The sequence below is a fragment of the Ictalurus furcatus genome, chromosome 23 (genome assembly GCF_023375685.1).
Source record: "Ictalurus furcatus strain D&B chromosome 23, Billie_1.0, whole genome shotgun sequence".
Lineage (NCBI taxonomy): Eukaryota > Metazoa > Chordata > Actinopteri > Siluriformes > Ictaluridae > Ictalurus > Ictalurus furcatus.
The window spans coordinates 15,127,372-15,150,610 of NC_071277.1; the positions used below are offsets into that span (position 1 = coordinate 15,127,372).

Sequence of the window (23,239 nt, forward strand, 5' to 3'; positions counted from 1 at the left end):
TATGAATTTTGAATTGTTTGCACTTGATGAGATCCAGGTATTGCAAAGGCGACCTTAACTCTTATGTAAAGAATGATTCATGTTTGTACTGTACAGTCTGAAGAAGCAAACGAATACAAGATAAATAAATTCATTTTTGACCCATTTTTAAATATTTGGCTGTGGTCAGCTTGTCATTTTAATGCTGTTATTTCTATTTATAGTTTTCAGCATTGTTGAGAAGTTTTATTTCAGAAATCAGTGGGTGGAAAAAAAAAAAGGTGTGGGTCAGTGTTCAGTATTGGTGTTTTTGAGACAAACAAGGAAGGTAAATCATTTATATCTCAGTTTAATGTGTGCTTTGTTTGTCAGCTTTGCTTATTTGTGCATTAATGGTTTAAAAAAAAAAAATCCAAATCAAAGTAAGAATTAAATTTAGGCTTCAGAGCAAATTGTTTCAAAGCCTTTTGCTTTTCCTGTGTGTACTGTAGCAAGGAGAAATGATATGCTGATGTTCAGTGTTTATGCAAGCTTTGAGTGTGATCTTTGAGCATCCAGGTTAGGCGACCCTGGTTTTGTATGTCTGCTCGCTATTTTGAAGAACTCTAAAAGGCTTTTGTGCAGTCGTATTGGATCAGGATGTGATCGTCTTGATGTGCCCTCACTTTCTAGGCTTCCTATGGCTCTCTATCTTTTACTTTTAAGGATGAAGTCCGCTTCCATTACAGCTGCTATTACAGCTGTTGCTCTTGGGCCGCAGTCTTCTCACATTCCACTTTGGCCCGATCTGACTCTCACTCCTATCCATTTCTTTCCAGCTCGGCAGTCCCTGACCAGGCCGAAGTCCTTTGTATCCACCAGGCTGCTGTCTTTGGAGGAGGCACAGGCTCGCTCCCAGGCTCCTCTGCTCCTTCAAGGATCATCTCACCCCCTACAGGATCGTTTCCACACAGTGCTGGACCTCCCTACTCACAGGTGAGGCTGTCAGATCCAAAATAAACCATGTTTGCTACTTAGCACACACTACTACTCTTCTACAACATGCAAGTAAAATCTTTCCATCTGTGTTAGAAGAAAAAGAGGGCCGAAGGTGCGGAAGGCAGCTGGAGGGAGCTGGAAGACGTTCTTTGCAATCGGGAAGCCTGCAGGCTCAGGTCGTCGCAAGCCCATCCGGATCACCTCGCTATTCCAGCCCTCCACCTCTCACGCAGGTACAGAAGTCGTCCAGATTACTTTTAAGGATGATCCATGGGGATCGATAGTTGGATGGATCCTATATCCCACATTATGATTATGAGTAGGATGTAATTAGGTTGTAAGAGAGTTTTCCGTTTTCAGTTGCTACATGTATAAGTACGTAGCAATGGTTTAGACGTTTAGCATTCTTTAAACCAAAATACCTTTAATATTCAAGCCTGCTGCACATGCACCTTTTCACATGGGGATTCTTAACCCAAGAAGGGATTCAGTCCTGTGAGATTTACACAACAAATCAAACAGAAAAAAACCTTGAAAATGATCAGGCGGGATCATGTGGAAACCAAAGCTTAAACTACATGAAGTGTAAATACCACCAAATCAGTCATGTGGAATTTGTTGGACATCATATCAGGTATAATGGGACTTTAATGATACATGTGAATGTGTAAAATGTATCCTGGTAAAATACAAAACTAGAGAAACAAATGTGATCCACCAAGCATGCTTTGGCTAATTGACTACGATTGTCATTAGCAGCAAATATATAATATATTGTTTTCTATGTTGCTTTGAGTATCTGAAAATTATTCTTGCTTCCCCATTCTTGACTCATCTGACTGGAGGCTAGAAATGAACACACAGACTGTGTAACATGTTGATGCATCAGTGGTGTTGTCATGCTTTAGGTTGCAGAGTGGACAGTGTCACCCTGAGGTCAGCTAAGAGTGAGGAGTCTCTTTCTTCCCAACACTGTGGAGCAGGTAAGAACAAATGATCTCGTACAATGAAGCTCATTTATTTAAAGACATAATTTGCCTGAAAAATTAATTAAAGCTTCTGAACTAGTTTGCCTTTGTTAACTAAGGTTGTTAAGGTCATCACAGACTGGGCAGTGGGGAAGTACTGTCTCCAGAACAGTGTATTAAAGAGTCATTTGTAACGCACTGTCTCTTATGCTCAGGTCATGGGAAGCTGCAGCGCTTACGAAGACCTCGCTCCAGCAGCGATGGTCTCTCTCTGGCTGCTTCTGTGGACCCTCAGCTCCTGGCTCAGCCAGTTCCTTCGCAAATCCCGCCCAGCCGCTCCTACGACAGCTTGCTGCCTGATGAGGCCCGCGCCGCTAATGGAATGGAAGACGACGAAGATGATGAGGAGGGAGTCTATATGCTACCCGATTTCTCAGAAGACCCTGCCCGATCCTGGATGGCTGAGGACGTGGCTGACTTTAGCCCCACCTTCCCAGATGAAGGGCCAATTGGAATCGGAAGCAGTGGCCCCGTTGCCCCTGGTGATAGGGAATCTCCATCTGCGGCCACTCCTCCTCCCTACCGTTGTCTGAGTCGCCAAGGTTACGCCCGTTCTGGAAGTCAGCGTTCAATCACAGAAGACCCAGACTCAGTGCTCAACCAGTCAGAAGCAGCAGCACGTAGGAGCCTGATTTTGGCCGCAGCTGCCCCAACTCAGCAGGTGTTCTGTCAGCATAAACCTCCTGCTGTTAATACCCCTGCCTCCAGCACCACCCAGCCTGGAGAGACCAACCTTGGTCCCTCCCAAAGCCAGCCCACTGCCCTTCCAGCTCCTGTACCCTCCGCTCAACCTCCACAGGAAAAGCGCTCATTTACAAAAAAGGTGGTGCATGCCCTTTCACCGAAAGCACCAAAGTCGCCTCCACTGGACATATCTGACCCCATTGCCATCAGTGTGCCTGCCAAGGTTAATTTCACTCTAGGGAATTGTGTAACTAATTAATTTTAATACAACATGCCACTCTTGATATTAATGCAATTATAATGGCTTTACATTGACCATGAATAAAATATTGTCCAGTCTATTGCCTATATATGGACACGTTTATGCAATAGTCATAGCGATGACTCATTACCTTTCAGGTGCTGGAAATGATTGGCGGGCGAGCTGGCGAATTGCAGTCTGGGAACCCGGGCGGTGGACCCTCCCAGCCACCCCAAATGATATCCATGCTGCTGAAGTCTTGTGATTTCCAGCTTACAGAGAGCTGCCAACAGGAGCTAAACAGCAAGTTTGGCCATGAGGTTAAGATCAGAGGCCCCAGTGAGTATAGTCATTCTGGCCCATTCTGTGTTCCAGCATCATATCTATTCATTGGATGTGGAGGATATAGTAATTTATTTAAGTTTATGTTTCAGGTCAATGTTGAATGTTTGGGAATAGGGTCCAGGGTCCTTGCAGAGTGCATAATTATTATTTCCTTTGCAAGGCAGCAGAATCTATTGTTGTATATAAAATATACATGAAATAAACACGAGGGAGACCTAGTATGAGTAATATGTGATCTTATTGAGAATTCACTGGGCTGGTGGACTGTATGAACGGATGTTCACCTCCACATTTATGCCTAAACGCAGCAAGTTTATTATTGACTCTCCAAAATTGGCCAGTATTGGCCCTGCGTTTTTAATATAATTGGATTCCTAACTGCTAAACTCTGTCTGTGCAACTCTCTGTTCCCTCAGGTATTATTGGTCCAACTGGTGCTTTCCTGCCCTCCCAAAAGCCCCCTCCTCCCCCTCCTAAAAACCCAGCACGCCTTATGGCTCTGGCACTGACCGAAAGTGCCAACAAAGCTCTTCGGCAGGGTGCCTCTCCTCCCTATCGTCCCCGCCAGGTTGGGAGTCCCCCTGATGCTGACACCCGTTTCCAGCGGTCCCTGTCTGCTGACACGGGGGCTATGCTCTCCTCTGATGCAGACCAGCTGTACTCCACTGTGCGTCCCTTGTCTGTGTGGATGTCTGAGGGCGGAGGTGAAGTTAGCGCTCCTGAAAAGACGACAGACTTGGTACAAGAGGAGGAGGAGCCAAGATCACCTCCAGGCCAGGTGTGTTTGTGTGCGCGTGTGTGTGTGTGTGTGTGAGAGATAGAGAGGGAGAGAGTATGAGGGAGAATGAGTGAATGACTGCATGGGCCCATAAAATAGATGGTTCTCGAGTGGCACAACAGAAAAATGTTTGCCCTATCCTCTGGAGATCGCAAATTAGAATCCTGACGAGTTCCGGATCCCACAGCCTTTCATGGCTGTGAGTCAAGGGAGCAAAATTGGCCATGCACTCTGGGTGGGAGGGGTGGCATACACTCTCTCCCCTATCAATCACAGCGACACTAGCTGTGAGTTTGCAACTGTCTGTGAGCTCATGTAGGTGAAAAACTGGCTGTGATCTTTGGGTGGGAGGCATGGCATACACTGGCATGGCATACACTGTCCTTCAACTGTGTTACGCAGTGCTATGTTGCATGAAGCAACATGAGCAGCAGTTTGAAAAGATATGGTTGGTGGTTTCACGTGTCTCGGAGGAAGCATGTGCTAGCCTTCTCCCTCCCAGGTAGGAAACTGTCATATTATTGGGGAGAGCTGGCTAGTGGGTGGGAATTGGCCAAGACTAAAATAGGGAGGAAAAACCCACTCATCAGCAACAAGCCTCTTTGTTTCTGTTATATTATACCCTGGTAGTCTTAAAAAAAAATCCATGACGTGTTGAATGCAGCTATACCTATTACATCAGTGTATTGCTTCTGGGAAGTGGTAGCTCAGTGGTTAAGATGTTGGACTACTGATGAGAAGGTTGTGACTTCAAATCCCAGCACTGACAAGCTTCTACTGGTGGGCCTTTAGCAAGGCCTTAACCCTTAAATGCCCAGTTGTATAAATTAGATAAATGTAAGTCGCTCTGGATAAGGGCGTCTGCTAAATGCCATAAAATGTGGAGAAAAAAAAAAAAAAACGAAAAAAAATGTAAATGCTTCTTTGTTTTTCAGGACACGGGTACACTCTCCTCGGATGCCTCAGTTTCTGAGTCTGGAACATCAAACAGTGAGCTGTCTGCTGGTAGTTCCTCTGGGGACAATGAGAAAACCCCAAGCCCCATCTACAACCAGAAGCCACAGATTCCTGCACCTCCTAAATCCAGCCCACCTGCCGCTAGTGAGGTTCCCTCTCAGAGGAAACCCCCAGCGTATGGCCGGCAGTTCTCTGCTCCACACCTCCAGCAACAGATGTCAGGCACTGAGTCCAAATCCCCCAACCAGGCTCATTCCCAGCTCCTGCATTCCAGGTCAGAGAGCTCCCCGTTGACCCACACACATGCCTTCCAGCCCACACGCCCCAAAGTGCCCCCTAAGCCACTGGATTCTGCCCTACCAAGGCCCCCGATCTCCAAGACTGACCGACATGACTTCATGCGTCGTTCCTTGGATGCCGGTCGCATCCGACGCATGGTGGGGCCAGCTCAAGGCAACCCACCACTTTCTAGAGCTTTTTCTGAGCGCATTAGCAACACATCAGATGCACTGTCTCGCTACCATGCAACCAGATTGGCCAACCAAGTGGCACAGGTTGTGACAACTGCTCAACCTCTCATGCAGCAACAGCAGCCCCAGACATCTCATATCCGACCTGCATTCTCATCTTCTGAAGATCCCTCCAACGTGGAGAATTTATACTATGAGATTAGTGCCCCTGATCATCCACCTAGCTACTCCCAGCACAGCTACCAGAACATGAGGTTAGATGTGGATGGCAACTACCGGCTTTCAGATCCAGCCAATCAGAGGCCCCAATCTAGGGGTCATCACCCACCCCCCTACTCACAAGTGCCAGCATCTGCCAGGGCTAGTCAGCTTTGGTCCTCTGAGGCCACACGTGCCTGGACTGCAGCTCACTCGCACTCCTCCTCCTTCTCTCATTCCCATTCTCATGGTCATTCTCACAACAACCCACCAGGTCCTCGTGGTCACCCTCGGCTGCAGCGTCAAACCTCCTCCTCTGTCAGACTGACCCGCAGTGAGCTGCACCCCATCCATGCTGCCTCTGGCTTCTGCTCATCTGGGGGGCTGGTGCCTCTGTCTGTGCACCAGCGTAGCCTACACTGTTCCATGCGCTCACCCTCCTCCAGCCTCACTGCCTCCCAGCTACATCCATACTTTGAAAATGGGAAGGTGTGCTATCGCTATTTTGAGACCTCTGGACATGAAGAGGGACCACTGAGCCACCTTCAGCCATCAATGTCAAAACCGCATCAAGCCTATTCATCCCAGATCTCCCCAATACAAGCATATAACCCACCCTCCAAAGATGAACCCATTTATGTGAACTACCCTTTCACCAGCCCTCCAGGTGCTGGAATGAACACTAAGACTTGGGCCACCACAGACCTGGATGGAGATGTCCACCAAGGGGCAGAACCTGTCACGCACCCTCCTGAGCCATCTACAGAGGATGAGCAGCAGTCTCCAGACAAAGCTCTAGATCAGGAGTGTCCCACAACTAGTTTTGAAAGCCCTACCCAAAACGATGGTGCCACAGATTCCAAGGCACTGGAGATGCCCACAGCCTCTGATGCAACGCACTTTCGCAGCCACTCTGACCCGCAGAGCTCAAGCTCAGAACCCAGTCAGGCTCTTACAGGGAAGGACATTGCTTCGCTGCTGATTGAGAAGCTTGCAGAGGATGAAAGAGAGGGTCTAAGTGTGGTCACTTCATCCTCTGCATCTTCGTCGCCCCATGTTGAGTATCCCCCTAACCCATACCCCAGCCAACATCATAAGCGCCCACCACCTGCCTACAACCCAGGATCCTCTCGGGGTCATTTTGAGAGCCAGGGTCTGCCACGAGAAGGCTCAGGAGCTTTTCAACGCCAAGATCCCATGCGCCGTTCTTCCAGTGGCCAGTACAGACAAGCCTTTGATGTTATGCCATCTGGCGACCAAGTTCTTAAGTTTTTCAGAAGCCAAGACTTTATCCCAACTCCCCAGGGAGAAAGCACAACACCAAACCCATACCCAACAAGACCTCACTGTCAGGATTCCACCAGTCATATCCTTCAGGCTCACCCAGACACACCCCATTCCTCTACTCCTCCTTTGGTGGCCTTCTCAAACTTGGCACTAAGCACACCAAGAGGATATGGGGCTCAAATGGAAGTTAATCCATATAACCAGTACCCGTACCAGGCAGGCCCAGTGCTTCCGCCCTATCCCAGTGCTCCCAGGAGGGATGTGATTCTGGATCCTGCTCTTCGACCTACTGGACTTCGGAGCCAGAGGGACTTGAGCCGGCAGGGCAGTCTGTCTGGTCCCAACTGGTCCATTCACACAGAGGGTCAGACTCGCAGTTACTGTTAAAGCACAAACCAATGGCAAGGGTAAACGTTCTTTGGACTGGAAGTGAAATCCATTGGGAGGAATGTCCTAAAATAACCCCACTGCTGTGCTCCATAACTGGACCTTTAGAGTAAAGGAAAGAGAAGTAGACCGAGAGGGTAGGGCATGATGGTTAAGAAAATCAAAGAAGTGAACCATATAGTGGCTTAGATATGTAAACATTCCAGTAGACACTGTGTTGTCCAGCAGAGGTCATCAGAGAGTTGTATGGCTGCTGTCCCTCTGAAGGGAGTATCAGGTATTCTGCGTGGTGGCGTTTTTCTGCTTTAGGTACTTTCTGGGTTTAAGTTTATTGCTAGAACACTAGGTGACAGGACAGAGAGTGGTGTCCAGGGAAATAAGCTTAGTATGTGTCTCTTTTTTTTTTTTTTCTTTTTTAAATGCTAAAATAATTTGACGGTAACCTTATGCTGCTGGCTGGTTCTAAAGAAGCAACTTGTTTCATTTTGCCTTTGTATTTTTTTTGTTGTTGTTGTTTGTAGTAGTCAGTTTAATTTTTACAGCTTTTTAACATTTTAAGTTAATTTAACTTCATTACAAAGAGCATTTAAGATATTTTTTGCTGTGTTTCAAAGACTGCGAAGAATAGGAATGTTATAGTTTTTAGTCATTGGTTTTTGTTTGTGTGTGCAAGAGAGAGAGAATGGGCATGTGTTTTCATTTGTGTATGGATGTTTGTGTCCCAATAATCTTCTATGTCCTGTGAAACGTACATGAAAGAACGTGAAGGAAACACTGCCATGTGCTTAAGGGATAATGTGTATGTGTGCATCTACGTACATTTTGTGTGTGTCCATATTTATTGGAAGGTACTGCACATGTAATCATAACATGTACTGGATATGGGATTTCATAGCTAAACTGTCAACCGATGTGCTAATCAATGCATCAGTCGTTACATTATTGGTAAATACAGAGGTTTCCTCAGACCAATCAGTTGCACTGTAGGAGTTTTTGCTGCATGGCCCATCAAAGGTTTTATGACATCTTCTTGTTATTATTATTGTTATTGTTATTATTATTATTATTATTATTATTATTTTGACTTGGAGAGGAAGGAAGAAGTGCTTTGTGTAATGAAACACCCTGCCCAGTCACCAAACTTTAAACCAATTGAGATGCTCTGGGAGGAGTTCAGATGAAAGGCTTGCGTCATGGCAGAGCATCTCTGATGAATGCCTGGAAAAACTGACTGTTTAATAAAGAATGTGTATGCAGTAGTTGTAGTTGCTAAGCATTTTTTTTTAACAAGCCTATAACATATTTAATATTTTATTAATTATTATGCTGAATATTTACACGATATTTGTCTTTAATACATTAAATCACTACAAACCAACAAAGAAAATGTTCTGTTATTGAAGCATTGTAAGAATCTAGATGTCTCCAAATTTTTGATGGGCAATGTTTGTCCAGTTCTGATACCTGTTGAATCTGTTGTCTTTCTGAGGAATTGTTGAAATGTTCTCACAAATCTGTGTTCACATAATGATTATATTATTACCACAACAAAAGTGTGCGACGTGTATCCGAGGTTCTTAGTTCAGTTCGGTTAGTTTAGTTCCGACACTAATACACCTGTACGTTTTCCCCCTCGAGACTTATCTAAATATTGGAGCCAAGTTTATTAGGTAGTTCTTGCATACTGCCAAAGTTTAGTTCAGCAGAAACAGGGTTGGGCAGCTCAACACTACTGTAATGCAATATGACAATGTGAGGATTCCTTAGGGCAAGTGAGCTCCTGGTGATCTACCCTTAACTTAAACACACCTGACTCTAAAAAAAAAAAAAAAAAAAAAAAAAAAAAAAATTTAAGCACGCCTGAATAGATCTCAGATGAATGGATTTGGGCGTGATGGCTTTTTAGGTTGTGTTTCATTTCTGTAGGAGGGTAGCGCTCCGGGAACATAGTTGCACACCTCTTAGGGTGGAACAGGGATGACACCTGTAGTGGTTTCCTAGCAACGGATGCCTTTCCTTGAGCACTTGTTTTGTAACGTGCCGAGACTTGAACATTACCTCTTGAGTCAGTGTTAATAGGGATACATGAGCCTTTAATTGCTCCTTTCTCGTTAGCAGTATGTCTGGTGTCCTTAAATATCTGGCCCTAAATGTTTAAGGTGAATACATTGCACATTTTAATTTTTTTGTTTGTTTGCTGCGCAGGAGTGAGCAACTTTGTTGAAGCCTTTAAAGTACAAAGTTTAGGTGTGTGTGTGTGGGTGTGTGTGTGTGTGTGTGAAGGCTCTTGTCTTTTTTTTATTATTATTATTATTTTTTTTATCCATAACTATGCAGTGAAGTACAAGGGAAGATTTCCTACAACATAGTAACTCTTTACTCCAAATGTAATGTATGTATTCCAGTAGTGAGGGGTGTGGGTGTGCGCACGTGTGTTGGTTTATGTGCTTTAAACCTAAACATCCTGTTCAATGGTCTCTTTTTTGCCTTGTAGCAATTTGCAAAAGGCAATTCACCATGTTTTGTAATATTTACCGATGTGTGAATAAAAAAAATTTTAAAAAAAAAACTTGGATGCATCAGTCATGTATAGTGTTTGTGTGATATTTTATACAACAAAGGTTCTGATGAATTCTCGAATCTGATTGGTCAGAAGCCATTGATTAATTTTCTGTACCAGCAGCTCTAATAGTAAGGCCAGCTGCAAGACAAAACACGTTTATGTTCATGCACTTGTTGTAATACGTTATTGTTTCTCTAGCAACAGCTCACAGGGATTGACAATAACGGTGATTTATAACAAACGTCATTTTTGATATGGTGATGCTTTCTGTAAGGAGACTTATTTAATATAATTTTTCTGTAAGGAGTTTATTTAATATTTATGGAACGTTATTATGGTCTCCAGTTTTGACACTTTGTAACAGTAAGTTTTTCCACCACACCGAAGTCTTCAGGATAGAGGACTTCCTATGTAGTGTGTCAAGTTGTTTTTCTTTCTTATTAATGTAACCATAGAGGGGGGGAGGCTTGTGAGGGAATGACTTTATAATTGCTAGAATTAAAGTGATAATAGGAACTAACTTGTCTCATGGACATTCCACAACGTTAAATGTAACTTTAAATGGATTTAACCTTTTAAATGGTTAAAAGTATGACATGTTGGTCCTTAATAATTAAAAGAAATGTAATTATTGACAAATTGCTGTGATAGAAGAAGAATAACACTTAACATTAACACTTATTAATAATCAAGTTTAGGGCATCACGCTACATGGTTTAATACATTATTTAATTGTAGCACATCTCCTGTGCACAGCCCGTTTTACGCATCGCCCCACAGATTTTTAGTTGGATTCAGGGCTGGGCTCTGGCTAGGTTGTTCAAAAACATTGATTTTCTTTTGGTTAAGCCATTCCTTTGTTGATTTAGATGTATGCTTTGGGTCATCGTCTGCTGAACGGTGAAATTCCTTTTTATAACACCCCCCCCCCCCCCCCCCCATTTGTTTAATTTGTTTTGCACGTGTTTTTTCATACACTGTGATTTCACATTAAAGGTCAGAAACAATCTGACATGATCTATCTTGGTGTCTTTTACTTCACAAAACCTGCCATTTTAACAGGGGTGTGTAGACTATTTATATCCATTGTATGTATCTGTATATAATGAAAACCAAGCTGTTCTCACTGATTATTGAGTCAGTATTAAACTCTGTGCTATTCCTTTGGAGTTATTATAATAATAATAATCTGCTATAATAGGATTTATTTTGTTTTCAGTTATAACATGAGCATGAGAGAGGAATTCCTCTCTATATCTCTCTTAGAGGAATATCCTGTAAAACTAGTCAGCCTCTCTGTCACAGGATCCACTCCCAGATACACACAGACATGACTAAGATTAGACACCTTTTAGTATTCAACTCCTGTGTGGAATCAGGTATCGGTTTGTGCTGTAGTTTCCTGGGTGTAACCGTCACTATGCTGAAAGTCGTGTTACATAGGGGTTAGATACAAATATAGAATAAATAAAGGCAAACTGGTACTTCATTGTTTATTAACACAGTTACAAACAGTCACATATGCACACATGTAACTGATTAAAACATAACATAAATATATTTTTCTGTAAATTTGCAATTGCCATAAGAGGAAAAACCCTGAAATTGACTTCTTTTAAAGAATGTAATGAAATCTATAATAAAAGCCCATGATAGTTCAAAAGGAACAAAGCCACTATCATGCCAAACACAAAACCCATTACAAACACACACACAAAAAAAACTGTAAATGTTGTGCAATCAGTATCAATGTTTGCCTCGAAGGAAGATCTTGGCAGCAGGAGGCAGAAATGGCAAGTTCATATGTGGCATTGTTCAAAGCCAAGAATGTAATAAATGAACAAAATCTAGCAGGTACTTATTACACTGATAAATTTCATTTGAAAGTCATTAACATTTTTGGTTGAAAAATCTGCTTAATGTTGTTATTCCAGGAGGAGGAAGTACACAATGGTGATCAGCAGGAGGAAAAACTGAATGGTAGAGACAGAAAAAATACATTAGCAAACATCATCTTGCAACTTTTTCAAATGTGTGTATGTATCTGTATGTATGTAAGTCCTAATGGGGAAAACATGAGTAAAGTCCTGAAATCATGAGTCAATTAGAATATCGTACTAAAAACCATGAGAAAGGCATGTGTGGAGGCCTGGAAAAACATCTCAGATAGAAATTTTTTTATTATTATTATTATTTTTATTTTTTTTTAATCTATACCACTATATACAGCGCTGGAAAAAATGAAGAGACCACTGCAAAATTATCAGTTTCTCTGGTTTTACTATTTATAGGTATGCGTTTGGGTAAAATGAACATTTTTGTTTTGTTCTATTCTAACTACTGACAACATTTCTCCCAAATTCCAAATAAAAATATTGTCATTTTCTGCAAATAAATGCTCTAAATGACAACTGGTCAAAATAACAAAAAAAATTCAGTGTTGTCAGACCTCGAATAATGCAAAGAAAATAAGTTCATATTAATTTATAAACACAATACTAATGTTTTAACTTAAGAAGAGTTCAGAGATCAATATTTGGTGGTATAACCCTGATTTTCACAGCTTTCATGCGTCTTGGCATGCTCGCCACCAGTCTTTCACATTGATGTTGGGTGACTTTATGCCACTCCTGGCACAAAAATTCAAGCAGCTCGGCTTTGTTTGATGGCTTGTGACCATCCATCTTCCTCTTGATCACATTCCAGAGGTTTTCAGTGGGGTTCAGGTCTGGAGATTGGGCTGGCTATGACAGGGTCTTGATCTGGTGGTCTTCCATCCACACCTTGATTGCCTTGGCTGTCTAGTATGGAGCATTATCCTGCTGTAAAAACCAATCCTCAGAGTTGGGGAACATTATCAGAGCAGATGAAGGTAAGTTTTCTTCCAGAACAACCTTGTACGTGGCTTGATTCATGTGTCCTTCACAAAGACAAATCTGCCCGATTCCAGCCTTGAGTTGGCGATCATCACGGTCAGTGGAGAATCGTTTTCGCTCTCTGCCAGTCTGTAGCTTTGTTGTCCCCAATGTCTGCTGCTTGACCTTGTTCTTATGAACCGCCGTCTTTGAAATTTTAAGGATGGAAGCAACGTGACGCTCACTGTATCCCTCTGCCAGTAAAGCCAGAATTGAACCCTTCTTTTCCTCACTCAAAACTTTCCTTTTCACTTCTTTTGGCATGGTTTTTATTCCAGTTACTTTTGACATACTACTAGCATTGTCTTTGCCATCCAGCTGGTCCTATAGCAAGAGGCTAGTGATGACTTTTATACTCTTCCTCGTTAAATAAGATTTGGTTCAGCTGATCACCTAATCAGTACCTCATTCAGTAGAATGAAGTGTGCAAGTGTTGGAATTCAAGAGACATTGGAATGGAATGGCTGTCATAGATGTAGACATGCTGATTTAGGAAAAATTTACAGTGGTCTCTTAACTTTTTCCAGAGCTGTTTGTGGTCCTCAGCAACAAATAACCTCAGATGACGACAACAACAACAACAACAAAAAACCACAACAGAGTTCAATAATTAGTCATTTTTCCGAAAGTAAAACAACATTCAGAAACTAGATGGGAAACAATAAGTACACCCGATGATACAGTAACATATATAGCCACCTTAAGCAACTAAAACTTGTAAAGCAAATGTTTTCTGTAAGAGTTTAACAGTCTCAAATCATTAGGAGAAATTTTGGCCCACTCTTCTTTACAACATTGCTTCAGTTCATTGATGATTGAGGGTATTTATTTATGCACAGCTCTCTTAAGATCCCACCACAGCATCTCAATTGGGTTGAGGTCTGGACTTGGTCAACGCATTGACTTTCATCTCCTTTAACAATTCAGATGTCAATTTGCTGGTGTGCTTGGGATCATTTTCCTGTTGCATGCCTCAATTTCAGCCAAGCTTAAGCTGCTGGACAGATGTCCTCACATGCTATATTCTGGTATAAACTGGAGTTCATCGTAGTCTTAACGACGTCAAGTTTCCTATGACTGCAAAACAAGCCCAAATATTCACCCCTCCACCACCATGCTTCAGAGCTGGTATGAGGTGTTTGTGGTGATGTGTTTGGTTTTCACAAAACATGGCACTGTGCATGATGACCAAACTCTACCTTTGTCTCATCATTCCAAAGGATATTGTTCCAGAACTTCTGTGCTTTATTCAGATGTAATATTGCAATCCTAAGTCGTGCTGACATATTCTTTTGGAGAGAATGGTCTTTTTCCTAGCCACCCTTCCATGAAAGCCATACAGTACTTGTTCAGTCTTCTTCTGATTGTGTTGTCATGAACATAAATATTTAATGTGCTTACAGAGCCCTGTAGGTCACATGATGTAGCTCTTTGGTTTTCCTTTGTTTCCTTTGGTTTTTCAGGTCACAGCCATTCACAAACTCCAATTCCCAGCAAACACCACGGCCTGCAAACATGTCCACCATGGACTACTCCGCCCAGAACACGCACACACTAGCCCGTCCTCAGTTGCCAAGGTTTTGATTGAACACACCTGTGTTCAATCAGCCACACACACACACACACACACACACAGGACTCTTTAAATCTTTTGATTAGTGTTTGTTTATCTGGTTTTGACCCTGTTTGTTTCCTGTTTTCCTGTCATCCCTATTTTCCTTGCCTTGCCTGTGCCAACCAGTTTGCATATCGCCTGACCTTGAACCTCATTGTCGATTTGGATTTGTTGCACTTGATTAATCTGTTTTACCTGCCGTCATATCCGTCTTTGCCTCCGTTACATAACAATCAGAATATTTTTTTTAACAAAAAAAAAAACAATTTTTGTTCAAAACCAAAACACTGTTTTCTAACAGATTTTCCAAGACCACCACACATTTATGCTTTAGTATCTTAATCTCAAAGCTAGTCAGGACAAATAATAATGTGGTAATTACTTATATGGTGTTGCAGTAGAGTATACTATTTATCAGCTCCTAACAATTCTGACAGGTAGTGACCATTTCTATTAAACAAATGTATCCTCAGGACATTAACATTCAATACTATTCATTGGGGGGGGGGGGGAATTCTAAGGTTTAACACTCACCACAAACATTTGCACGGCAAAGCCATACCAGCTCACGGACCAGGTATAACGATTTAACACAGTCTGGATGTAGTTGAAACAACCCTGCAGGAAGAGGTGCAAATAAACTCGTTTCAAATACAGTGTAAATCAGAAAATGACTTGCTCTTGCCTTTGGCTAAATAGCTATCATTGGACACTAGTTTTCTGGTCTGTAAAATTTTGGTTCTGCCTACCTTGCTGAATACTGCACTGGTCTGGCCAAACATGCAGCCAACTGGGTCAGCTGGATCAAAGCTGTTCTGGCGTTGGCAGCAGTTGAGGGGCCAGGTGTATGTGCTGCCATACGTCTGCTTGAAGGTGGAATTGTACTCTATCCAGTCCATTGGGCTGTCTGTCCCGCAGCATTGAGCCTAGACACAGGAAAAATAGATTGAGAATTAGAACATTAAAATGACTTCTTCAGTAAACCCAATGTCTAGCACTTAGTTAATACCAGATATTTTGGAATCACAATGCAAAATGCTACATTAATTCATTCAATCATGTTCAGTAACTGCTTTATCCTGCTCAGGGCCACAGTAGATCCAGAGCCTATATATAAACTGAATGGTATGCAAGTCCATGACAGGGAACCATACATATCCACATTCACACTAAGGCACTTTAGTCTAGCCAATTCACCTTCAAGCAAGTTTTTGGGATGTAGGAGAAATGATGAGCAGAAAGGGGCAAACTTAAATCCCACACATTGTTGATCCATTACTTTGGAGTCCAAAACCTTAACTACTTAGCTTATGGCATGCTGTCTAAAATGTTGCAATACATTTTATTGTTTTATTATTTTTATTTATTTATTTATTTTATCCAACCTGTGTATTAATAGCACAGACACATTTGGGTCATATTAATTTTGCTGAAACTGATGTTCTGGAAAAGGTTTGAATTTTAATGCCTGAATTAAAGACATGCCATTCCACCACCGGTGTTTATAATATAAACACAATTTCATGTGAGTGAACAATTGAGCCTGACTCTTTCACAACCAACAGTATGAGCTACACAGACTTGTTTTGGGTGACGGATCTCAAGGCTTCTTCAAGATCTCATGAGACTACTTCATTAATCTACTGCCAATGAATCAGTGTTGTATTTGAAATACTGTATATCCTGATGTCATCTGTATGGCTAGCAGAGTAAGCTTTCCACGTTTCCTTTTATAAGTATTTGCAGGGGATGTGCGGCTTAGTGGTTAGCATGTTTGCCTTGCACCTCCAGGGTTGGGGGTTCGAACCCCACCTCCATGCTCCTCTGACAACTCCCCCATGAGGTGTCTGTGTGTGTGATTGTGCAGCCTGTCTAGGGATAGGGATAGTCCCTGAGATAGGCTCCCCTGTGACCCTGTGTAGGATAAGTGGTATGGATGGATAACAAAAACAAACATCTAAAAATGGCTTCAGTTTGTACCTGACTGACTCAGTGGCTGTCAAAATTATACGAGGAATAGAAGTGGGACTTTGGGACGTGCTGTTATAATAAAATAATAAATTTCAGGGTGAAAACATCATCACCCTCACCTGATGGGAAAAGCACATCCCATCATGTTTTATTCATCTTAAAGCACAGCAATTAGCCCTTGCTAACGCTTGTTTTCTTTATTAAAGAACATGTGCTTTTTTAAATCCATTTTGATTACATATAATGAGGTGGAATGTCTGCAAAACAAGTTATTTCCTGTTATCACTTATGTTATGACTGCAAGAAACAGACATTAATAAAACTTAAAAATGCAGCTTGTCTTGATACCAAGAGACCGCAAAACCCTCTGCCCTGAAGACTTTCCTGTGGTGGAAAACAAAAAAACTACAGCTTTACTTCTGGCTGTTACAAAGCACTGACACTGGAGACTCCTTCCAAAAAATGCTAAATAAACATTTCCTCAAAGAATTGAATGATTACCCACTTTTTAAAATTATTTTTATAAATTATCCTTGGAGCGGATTTGTAATGTGGAGATTCCACCATGCCTTGTAGCCGGAACTCCTATCAGAACTACTCTTAAAATTAAACTAATTAACTAACTAAACTAACTAAATTTGACTAATCAGATTCAAGCAATATTATAACTTGTTTTATTATTAGTGCAAGATTATCTTCACAAAGCTGATGCAAATATAATTTGGTTTAATGAGCATGAACGCTGAATTATCGAACATCGGAAGAAATTATGGTCTCTTTTTATGCACTGGAAAGAACAAAGAGAGTCTGTAAGTTACATTACCGAACAAGATCCTGGATCCAGAATCCAGTTGTTGTTGTTTTTTTTATTCCCTGAATTTTTCCCGAATTTAGTCTTAGTCAATTCTTAACCACCAGTCAGGTCTCCGCTATCATATGACAGATACCAGCCAACTTCTTCCAAGAGACACTGAAGCCAGCCGTTTGCATCTTTTCAAATTGCCTTGCATGCTGTGTCACAGGGTGGCTTAACACACTCAGAGGACAGCGTTATTCATCCCACTTCTGCATGCATGAGCTCATAGAAACCCATGATTGGCTAGCATCCCATTATCAATTTCCAGTTTATACTTAGTAAAATTGTACTTGGACATTTAAGAGATCTTTGCTTCCTAAGGTGGTCCTATATAGAACTCTCAATGATGGGGAAATCCTCTGGTGTAGGGTTAAACATTGAACCTTTAAGGGTTTCCTCAAAACAGCAAGCCAAAAAAACTTAACTTAAAGTGTCTTCCCTAATATATATCCTATAAAAATGGTTATATCTACCATGCTGAAAAATCCAGCTTTGCCTAACCAGCTGCCAAAACACAGGCCAAGCTGGTTGAACTGGTAGCCCATCCTTGCCAGCTGTTCTGGCAGGCGTCCTGGTAGAAAGGATAGAGCTTCTGAATTACTGCTACTAATTCTTACATTGTAAACAAGTTAATATTACGATTTTACATTTACAAATATTTATTGATAAATTTAGTCAAGTAATAAGGAAACTGGAAATGAACTCCTCTGCACTACTCTGTACTCTGTGCACGTTGCTTCTCTAGAACTCAATTAAAAATCTTGTCTAGTAGCACCTACTTACATAATATTTATGGAATTTGGCAGACGCCTTTATCAAGAGCAACTTACAGTTTATACATCTGAGCAGTTGAAGGTTAAGTGCCCAGCAGTGACAGGTTAATAGTGCTGGGATTTGAACTCACACCTTCCGATCAGGCGTCCACTGTTTTAACCACTGAGCTTGTATTGTATTGTATTGTATTGTTCTCCGCTTGATATATCACTTTGCTAATATTTCCTCATTTGGCAACCAAGTCAGAATTTCATCTGGGTAGATTTACCCTTTTAGAGTATATATTTTGTACAAGAGAAATATTGCATCTCTCACAAAAACACTAAAATCAATTACACTTAATTTGTATATTTATTATAAATGTGTACATTTTCTACTTTTACTGTATTGTTTCCACACTGAGAGCTTCCTGAATAGTTCACACACAACCTGAAGTTTGTATAACTAAAAAAAGGAGGGGTCAAACATGCTGTATCAAGCCTCGGTTGAAGAAAATCCAAGCTAATGTGGCTCAGTTGTGTGAAAAGCCAAACCATGGTGAGTTTAGTGTGAAATTCACCAAAGCATGATTAGGACTGTGGCTCCCAACAGACTAAAAACAGAGAATTTTCCAGAACAGGGTGTACTTACATCATTCATCACTTTGTTCCAAGTACCGGTTATCTGCCTTCCTTGGTTACTGTCCTGTGCATAGTACTTCAGCATCTGATTCTTCACGAGGTTACTGTTTCCAATCAGCTACAAAAGGAGAGAGAAATGGACAAAAGGATAGTTCAGCTAAAATGCTAACATGGCTAAAAGTGAATGAAAAGATTAAAGCCAGCAAAACTGTTAAGTATTTTTATGAAGTCCATGACACAAATGATTAGCATTAACCTTTTGTTAATGTTTCCTTCAAAAGAAGTATGAATAAAGATGAGGAATAAATGAGATGTTACAGTGATCCTGTGTTTAAATACTGTTTATTGTATGCTAGTTAGCTTCTAGTAAATGGGGCTTTTTTTCTTTCTTTCTTTTTTTTTTTTAAATCAAAAAACATCTGTAGTTGACAGAAACTGCAAAACATATGTCTATTTGTGCAGACATGTTTATTATTAATTTTAACATGAACAGCTAAAAAATATTTCATAGCAAGCTAACTAGTTACAGTGCTATCTCCTTGGCTTGCTACCTAGCTTGAAGAGCGAAGCAATGAAGCTATGCTAGTTGTAAAAACAGTAGCTCCCTAGAGTAAATATGAATATGGCAAGTCAAATGGTATATTTTTTATGTATTTTATTCCTCTTCTTTACATTTATAATGACATTTCACAATTTTCCTTCTTTTTTTTTTGAGAATTCCATCACACTGGGCAAGTCATGATTGCTGTAATTACTAATATTGCTGATAATATCTCCCAACTTGGTCTTTTGCCAGTTCCCACCCAGATAAATTATGTGTAGAAGTAGGCAGTGTATACTAAAAAGAGTGTGTACTAGACCACTAGACTGTCTGCTCCTGTACATTTACATAGTTCTGGATAAATAATTTAGTTTTCTCCTTTTTATTAGTATATCTAACCATTTTTAACAGAATTAAGACTGACAATAAAGTAAGACCTGATGTGTTACAGTGAGTGTCTGCTCCTGTACACTTACATAGTCTCTGTTGGTGACCGCTGTGATGCAGGATGCACATTCGAATATGAAGATGATGAACATGAGGATCAGGTACTGTTGAGTAATGTAAGTCAAAGTTTTTTAGATACATTTTTTAAGCACATGCTGTTTAATCATAAAACGATGATTATTTCTTTTGAGATACAGAAACATACCAACAGCACGAGTGACCGCTTCCTTTTCAGAGCAGCGTAGATGCCAAAGATGGCAGTGCAGAAGTAGGCAAAGCCAGTGAAGATGGCTATCCAGGCTGCTGCAAAGATATCATCCTTCCCCGATACAGCAGATATTGGGTACACTTTATATGGATCTACAGCCACCCAAATGGCTAATGCACATAACGCCAGTCCTGCTGCCTAGAGTGGAAAGAAATATTGTCACCCAATAATACAACAGAACGATGATCACCTTGCATTATCTTATTGATTAAATGATAACATGCTTTTATTCTCATACATTCATGCACTGATGCACTGTAAAACCAGATAAGTTCATTCAACTCAGAAAATTTGAGGAAACTAATTACCTCAAAATTTTTAAGTTGATAAATCAATTTCTTTAAGCCAAATACACTTAAATAGAGTTAATTGAGTTAATTTTTTGTTATATTTAAGTATATTTGGTTTAAAGAAATTGATTTATCAACTTAAAAATTTTGAGGTAATTAGTTTCTTCAGATTTTTTGAGTTAAATGAACTATCCGGTTTTACAGTGTGGTTATACAGTATGTATCACATTTTGACATTTTCTCTATATGTATACGCATATACAGTATCTTTACCAAAGTAAAATTATATTTAAAAATATATTAAATCTGGCTACTCCCAAAAGGGAGAAAATCACATAATCTTATTTACTTATGGAAAAACATTACTACTAAATTTGAAAGAATGATATGTTTACTATGGGAAATGAGTTATCACTCTGATTAAAAATTTGGGATTTTGGATTTTGTCCAGGCATAGCAACTTCTGATGGGTATTTCCAGGCTGCCTCACATATAATTTCAGTGTATACCATGGTTGTTCAGTCATATAATTCAAGGAATAGAAGAAATCCTCGAATTATTTTCCATTTATTATGTCAGGAAAGACAGTCAGTATAGCGAGACTGAAATATATAGATAATCATTCGGCCTAGAGGGCCAAGAAGAAAATTTCCAATTACAATGGGACATTAATTATACAATTACATCACTATTGTATTTCACTGTATTGTATTATTATACACATAACTGATATCACTTTATTTTATAGACTCACCGCTGCAACGACATTCAATATAACAACAACGACCATCAGAGCAATGATGCCTCCATTCGCCATGGCTGTAGTGTCTCCGTAGGTCTTCTTACGGTGGCAGAAAAAAAATCAAATGATGTGTGTCACAGCTTACTGCTAAAGAAAACTTGAAGCCTGGGGTGGGGAGAGGCGTGATCTGTTTACGCTATCAGTTATTCAGCGGGAACCAGGAGGAGAAAAAGTAAGCAAACCAGTTCTGCCTCTATCCTCAAAATCATCACAATACTTTTCTAAATCAGGGTTGAGGTCAAGATCTGTTTGTTCCCTGTATGTTACATGGACAAATACATTTGAACAAAGTTATTAAGAACAGTAATGTTTAAGAACGAATACTAATTATGAAAACCAAGTGGTGTTCCATTTATAGTTGTTAAGTGATGCCCCATTTATAATTATTTAAAAAAATGTACATTATTTCTCTCCATTTTCAATAGTCCTCTTAAAGGTGTAACTTTATGAGTAATGGAATATAATGTGGGAACAGAGTAACAATGAATGATATAAGACTGTTGAATATGAAAGGGCGTGTTTCTCATCCCAACAACAAACTTGCTCCACCTGTACTGACTCCTGAACATTTATTCTCATAACATCAAAGTGACTTTCTGTGTTTAGCACTAGGATTATATTACAGTGAGAGTAGTAGCACTGCTATATTATCTTCTACCGGTCTGAAATGAAAAATGAAATTTACCAAACATTATTCTTTCTGTATCTAATTTACTTGGTTTTGTCAGTAGAGTTTTACTGGGTTTTGGGTTTGTCAGTGGAGATTCATATTCATCATATCAATTAAAAGCGAAGTCAGGAAGACACAAAGAACTAAAGGGCGTGTCTTAAATTGCATTATTATCTGGTTAAAAGGGTGAGGCGAAACATATTTTTAGCTTGGTGAATAGTATTTACAGTCAATGGCTTATTTATTCATCTATTAACTCAGATCAAGTCTGCTGTAAAATCCAGCTGATTTTGTTTCATGTAAAGTGACGTGGATTGCTGGCATTATAGTTAGAATTCATAATCTAACAGTGTCTTATATAATAGAGTGCTTATGTGATTAAACATACTGGGTTTGTTTTAAATATTATAATGCAGTTGTGTCCAAGTCTGAGTTCACCACCAATTTTTATTTAATCCCTTATAAGATATTACTTATGAAAGATAATAAAATTTATAACTAAGACACAACTTGGCACAATCAAGTCGTCTTTCGACAATCAACTGTTGATACTGACTAAATTAGAATGGTTCTCAAAAACAATTTTTTTTTTAGTTTTGTCTGGAAGTTTTTTGTTTTGTTTTGTTTTATTGTTTTAATTTAAAGAACCACCTAAATGATTTATTTTTTACTGATGTGTGATAAATATTTTTATCTAATGTAGTTTCACTATGGAGTTTAATAGAGAGGTATCTGATTGGTTTCTCACATATAGATAACTTTTCTATTTTTTTTATTTATTTTTTAGACCTATAGTGTATTGGGCAGTGAAATACTATAGGATTAGCTTTTACTGCTTTAACAGCTATTAGGTATTGTAAGGCAAGGCAAGGCAAATTTATTTACATAGCACAAGGCAATTCAAGGTGCTTTACAAAAGAAGAAAAAATAAAGCAAAAAGTAACAAAAACTGGAAGTTTTCAGTTAAAAATATCTAATGTTGGGGTACCTCTGAGACTCTACAACAGCTGGTTCCATCTAAGAGCTCTTTGTGCTTAGTATTTACCTAAATGAATAGTTCTGATGACCCGAGAATCCTGTTAGGCTCATATTGCTTATGCTTATCCAACACGTATGTTTCTAATCTGTGTAGTGTTTTATAGATAGGTAGGAATACTCTTAAGTCAATTCTGTATCACACTGTAAGTCAATGTAGGGATTTAAGAATTGAGAAGATGCATTACTTTCTCTAGTGAGAACTCTGGTGGCTGTGTTTTGAATCAATTGAAGTTGTTTGTCTTATTGGGAAGTCTGGTCAAGTGACCATTACCATTACTAGTCAACCCTGCTAGAAATAAATGTATGAATGAAGCCTTGTTTTGACAGGGAATCTTTGCTATACAGTATGTTTAATATGATAGAATGATGATAGATATAGTAGAGTAATGAGTAGAAATGTACATAAATAAGTAATGTACTACTGTCACTTCTTTTCATATTGATACAAACCTGAACTGAATTGATTCACTGTCAATCAAGCAATATTGAAATGCCATATCAACATGGAAAATAGCTTGGCAACGCTAACATTTTTCA

General features: G+C 40.0%; 2 protein-coding genes across 9 annotated transcripts in view; one reads left to right on the forward strand and one right to left on the reverse strand.

Annotated features, from left to right (window-relative positions):
- The window catches only part of arhgap33 (Rho GTPase activating protein 33), a 58,629-nt gene extending 49,443 nt beyond the window's left edge, over positions 1 to 9,186 (forward strand). For all 8 annotated transcript variants that reach the window (XM_053611339.1, XM_053611340.1, XM_053611342.1 and 5 more), the window contains 7 exons: positions 798 to 954; positions 1,051 to 1,190; positions 1,866 to 1,940; positions 2,141 to 2,892; positions 3,069 to 3,249; positions 3,672 to 4,033; positions 4,969 to 9,186. In XM_053611339.1, the coding sequence (XP_053467314.1) occupies positions 798 to 954; positions 1,051 to 1,190; positions 1,866 to 1,940; positions 2,141 to 2,892; positions 3,069 to 3,249; positions 3,672 to 4,033; positions 4,969 to 7,332 (4,031 nt within the window). In that variant the 3' untranslated portion in view covers positions 7,333 to 9,186. The remainder of the gene's footprint in view (positions 1 to 797; positions 955 to 1,050; positions 1,191 to 1,865; positions 1,941 to 2,140; positions 2,893 to 3,068; positions 3,250 to 3,671; positions 4,034 to 4,968) is intronic.
- A 1,934-nt stretch (positions 9,187 to 11,120) lies between these two features.
- On the reverse strand, positions 11,121 to 21,029 carry upk1a (uroplakin 1a). Its single transcript, XM_053611805.1, has 7 exons — positions 20,947 to 21,029; positions 19,840 to 20,040; positions 19,664 to 19,738; positions 18,657 to 18,764; positions 15,175 to 15,351; positions 14,960 to 15,043; positions 11,121 to 11,868 (listed from the first exon to the last, which is right to left on the reverse strand). The coding sequence occupies exons 1-7, from the start codon at positions 21,007 to 21,009 to the stop codon at positions 11,821 to 11,823; spliced, it is 756 nt and encodes a 251-aa protein (XP_053467780.1). The 5' UTR covers positions 21,010 to 21,029; the 3' UTR covers positions 11,121 to 11,820.
- Between the last annotated feature and the right edge of the window lie 2,210 nt (positions 21,030 to 23,239).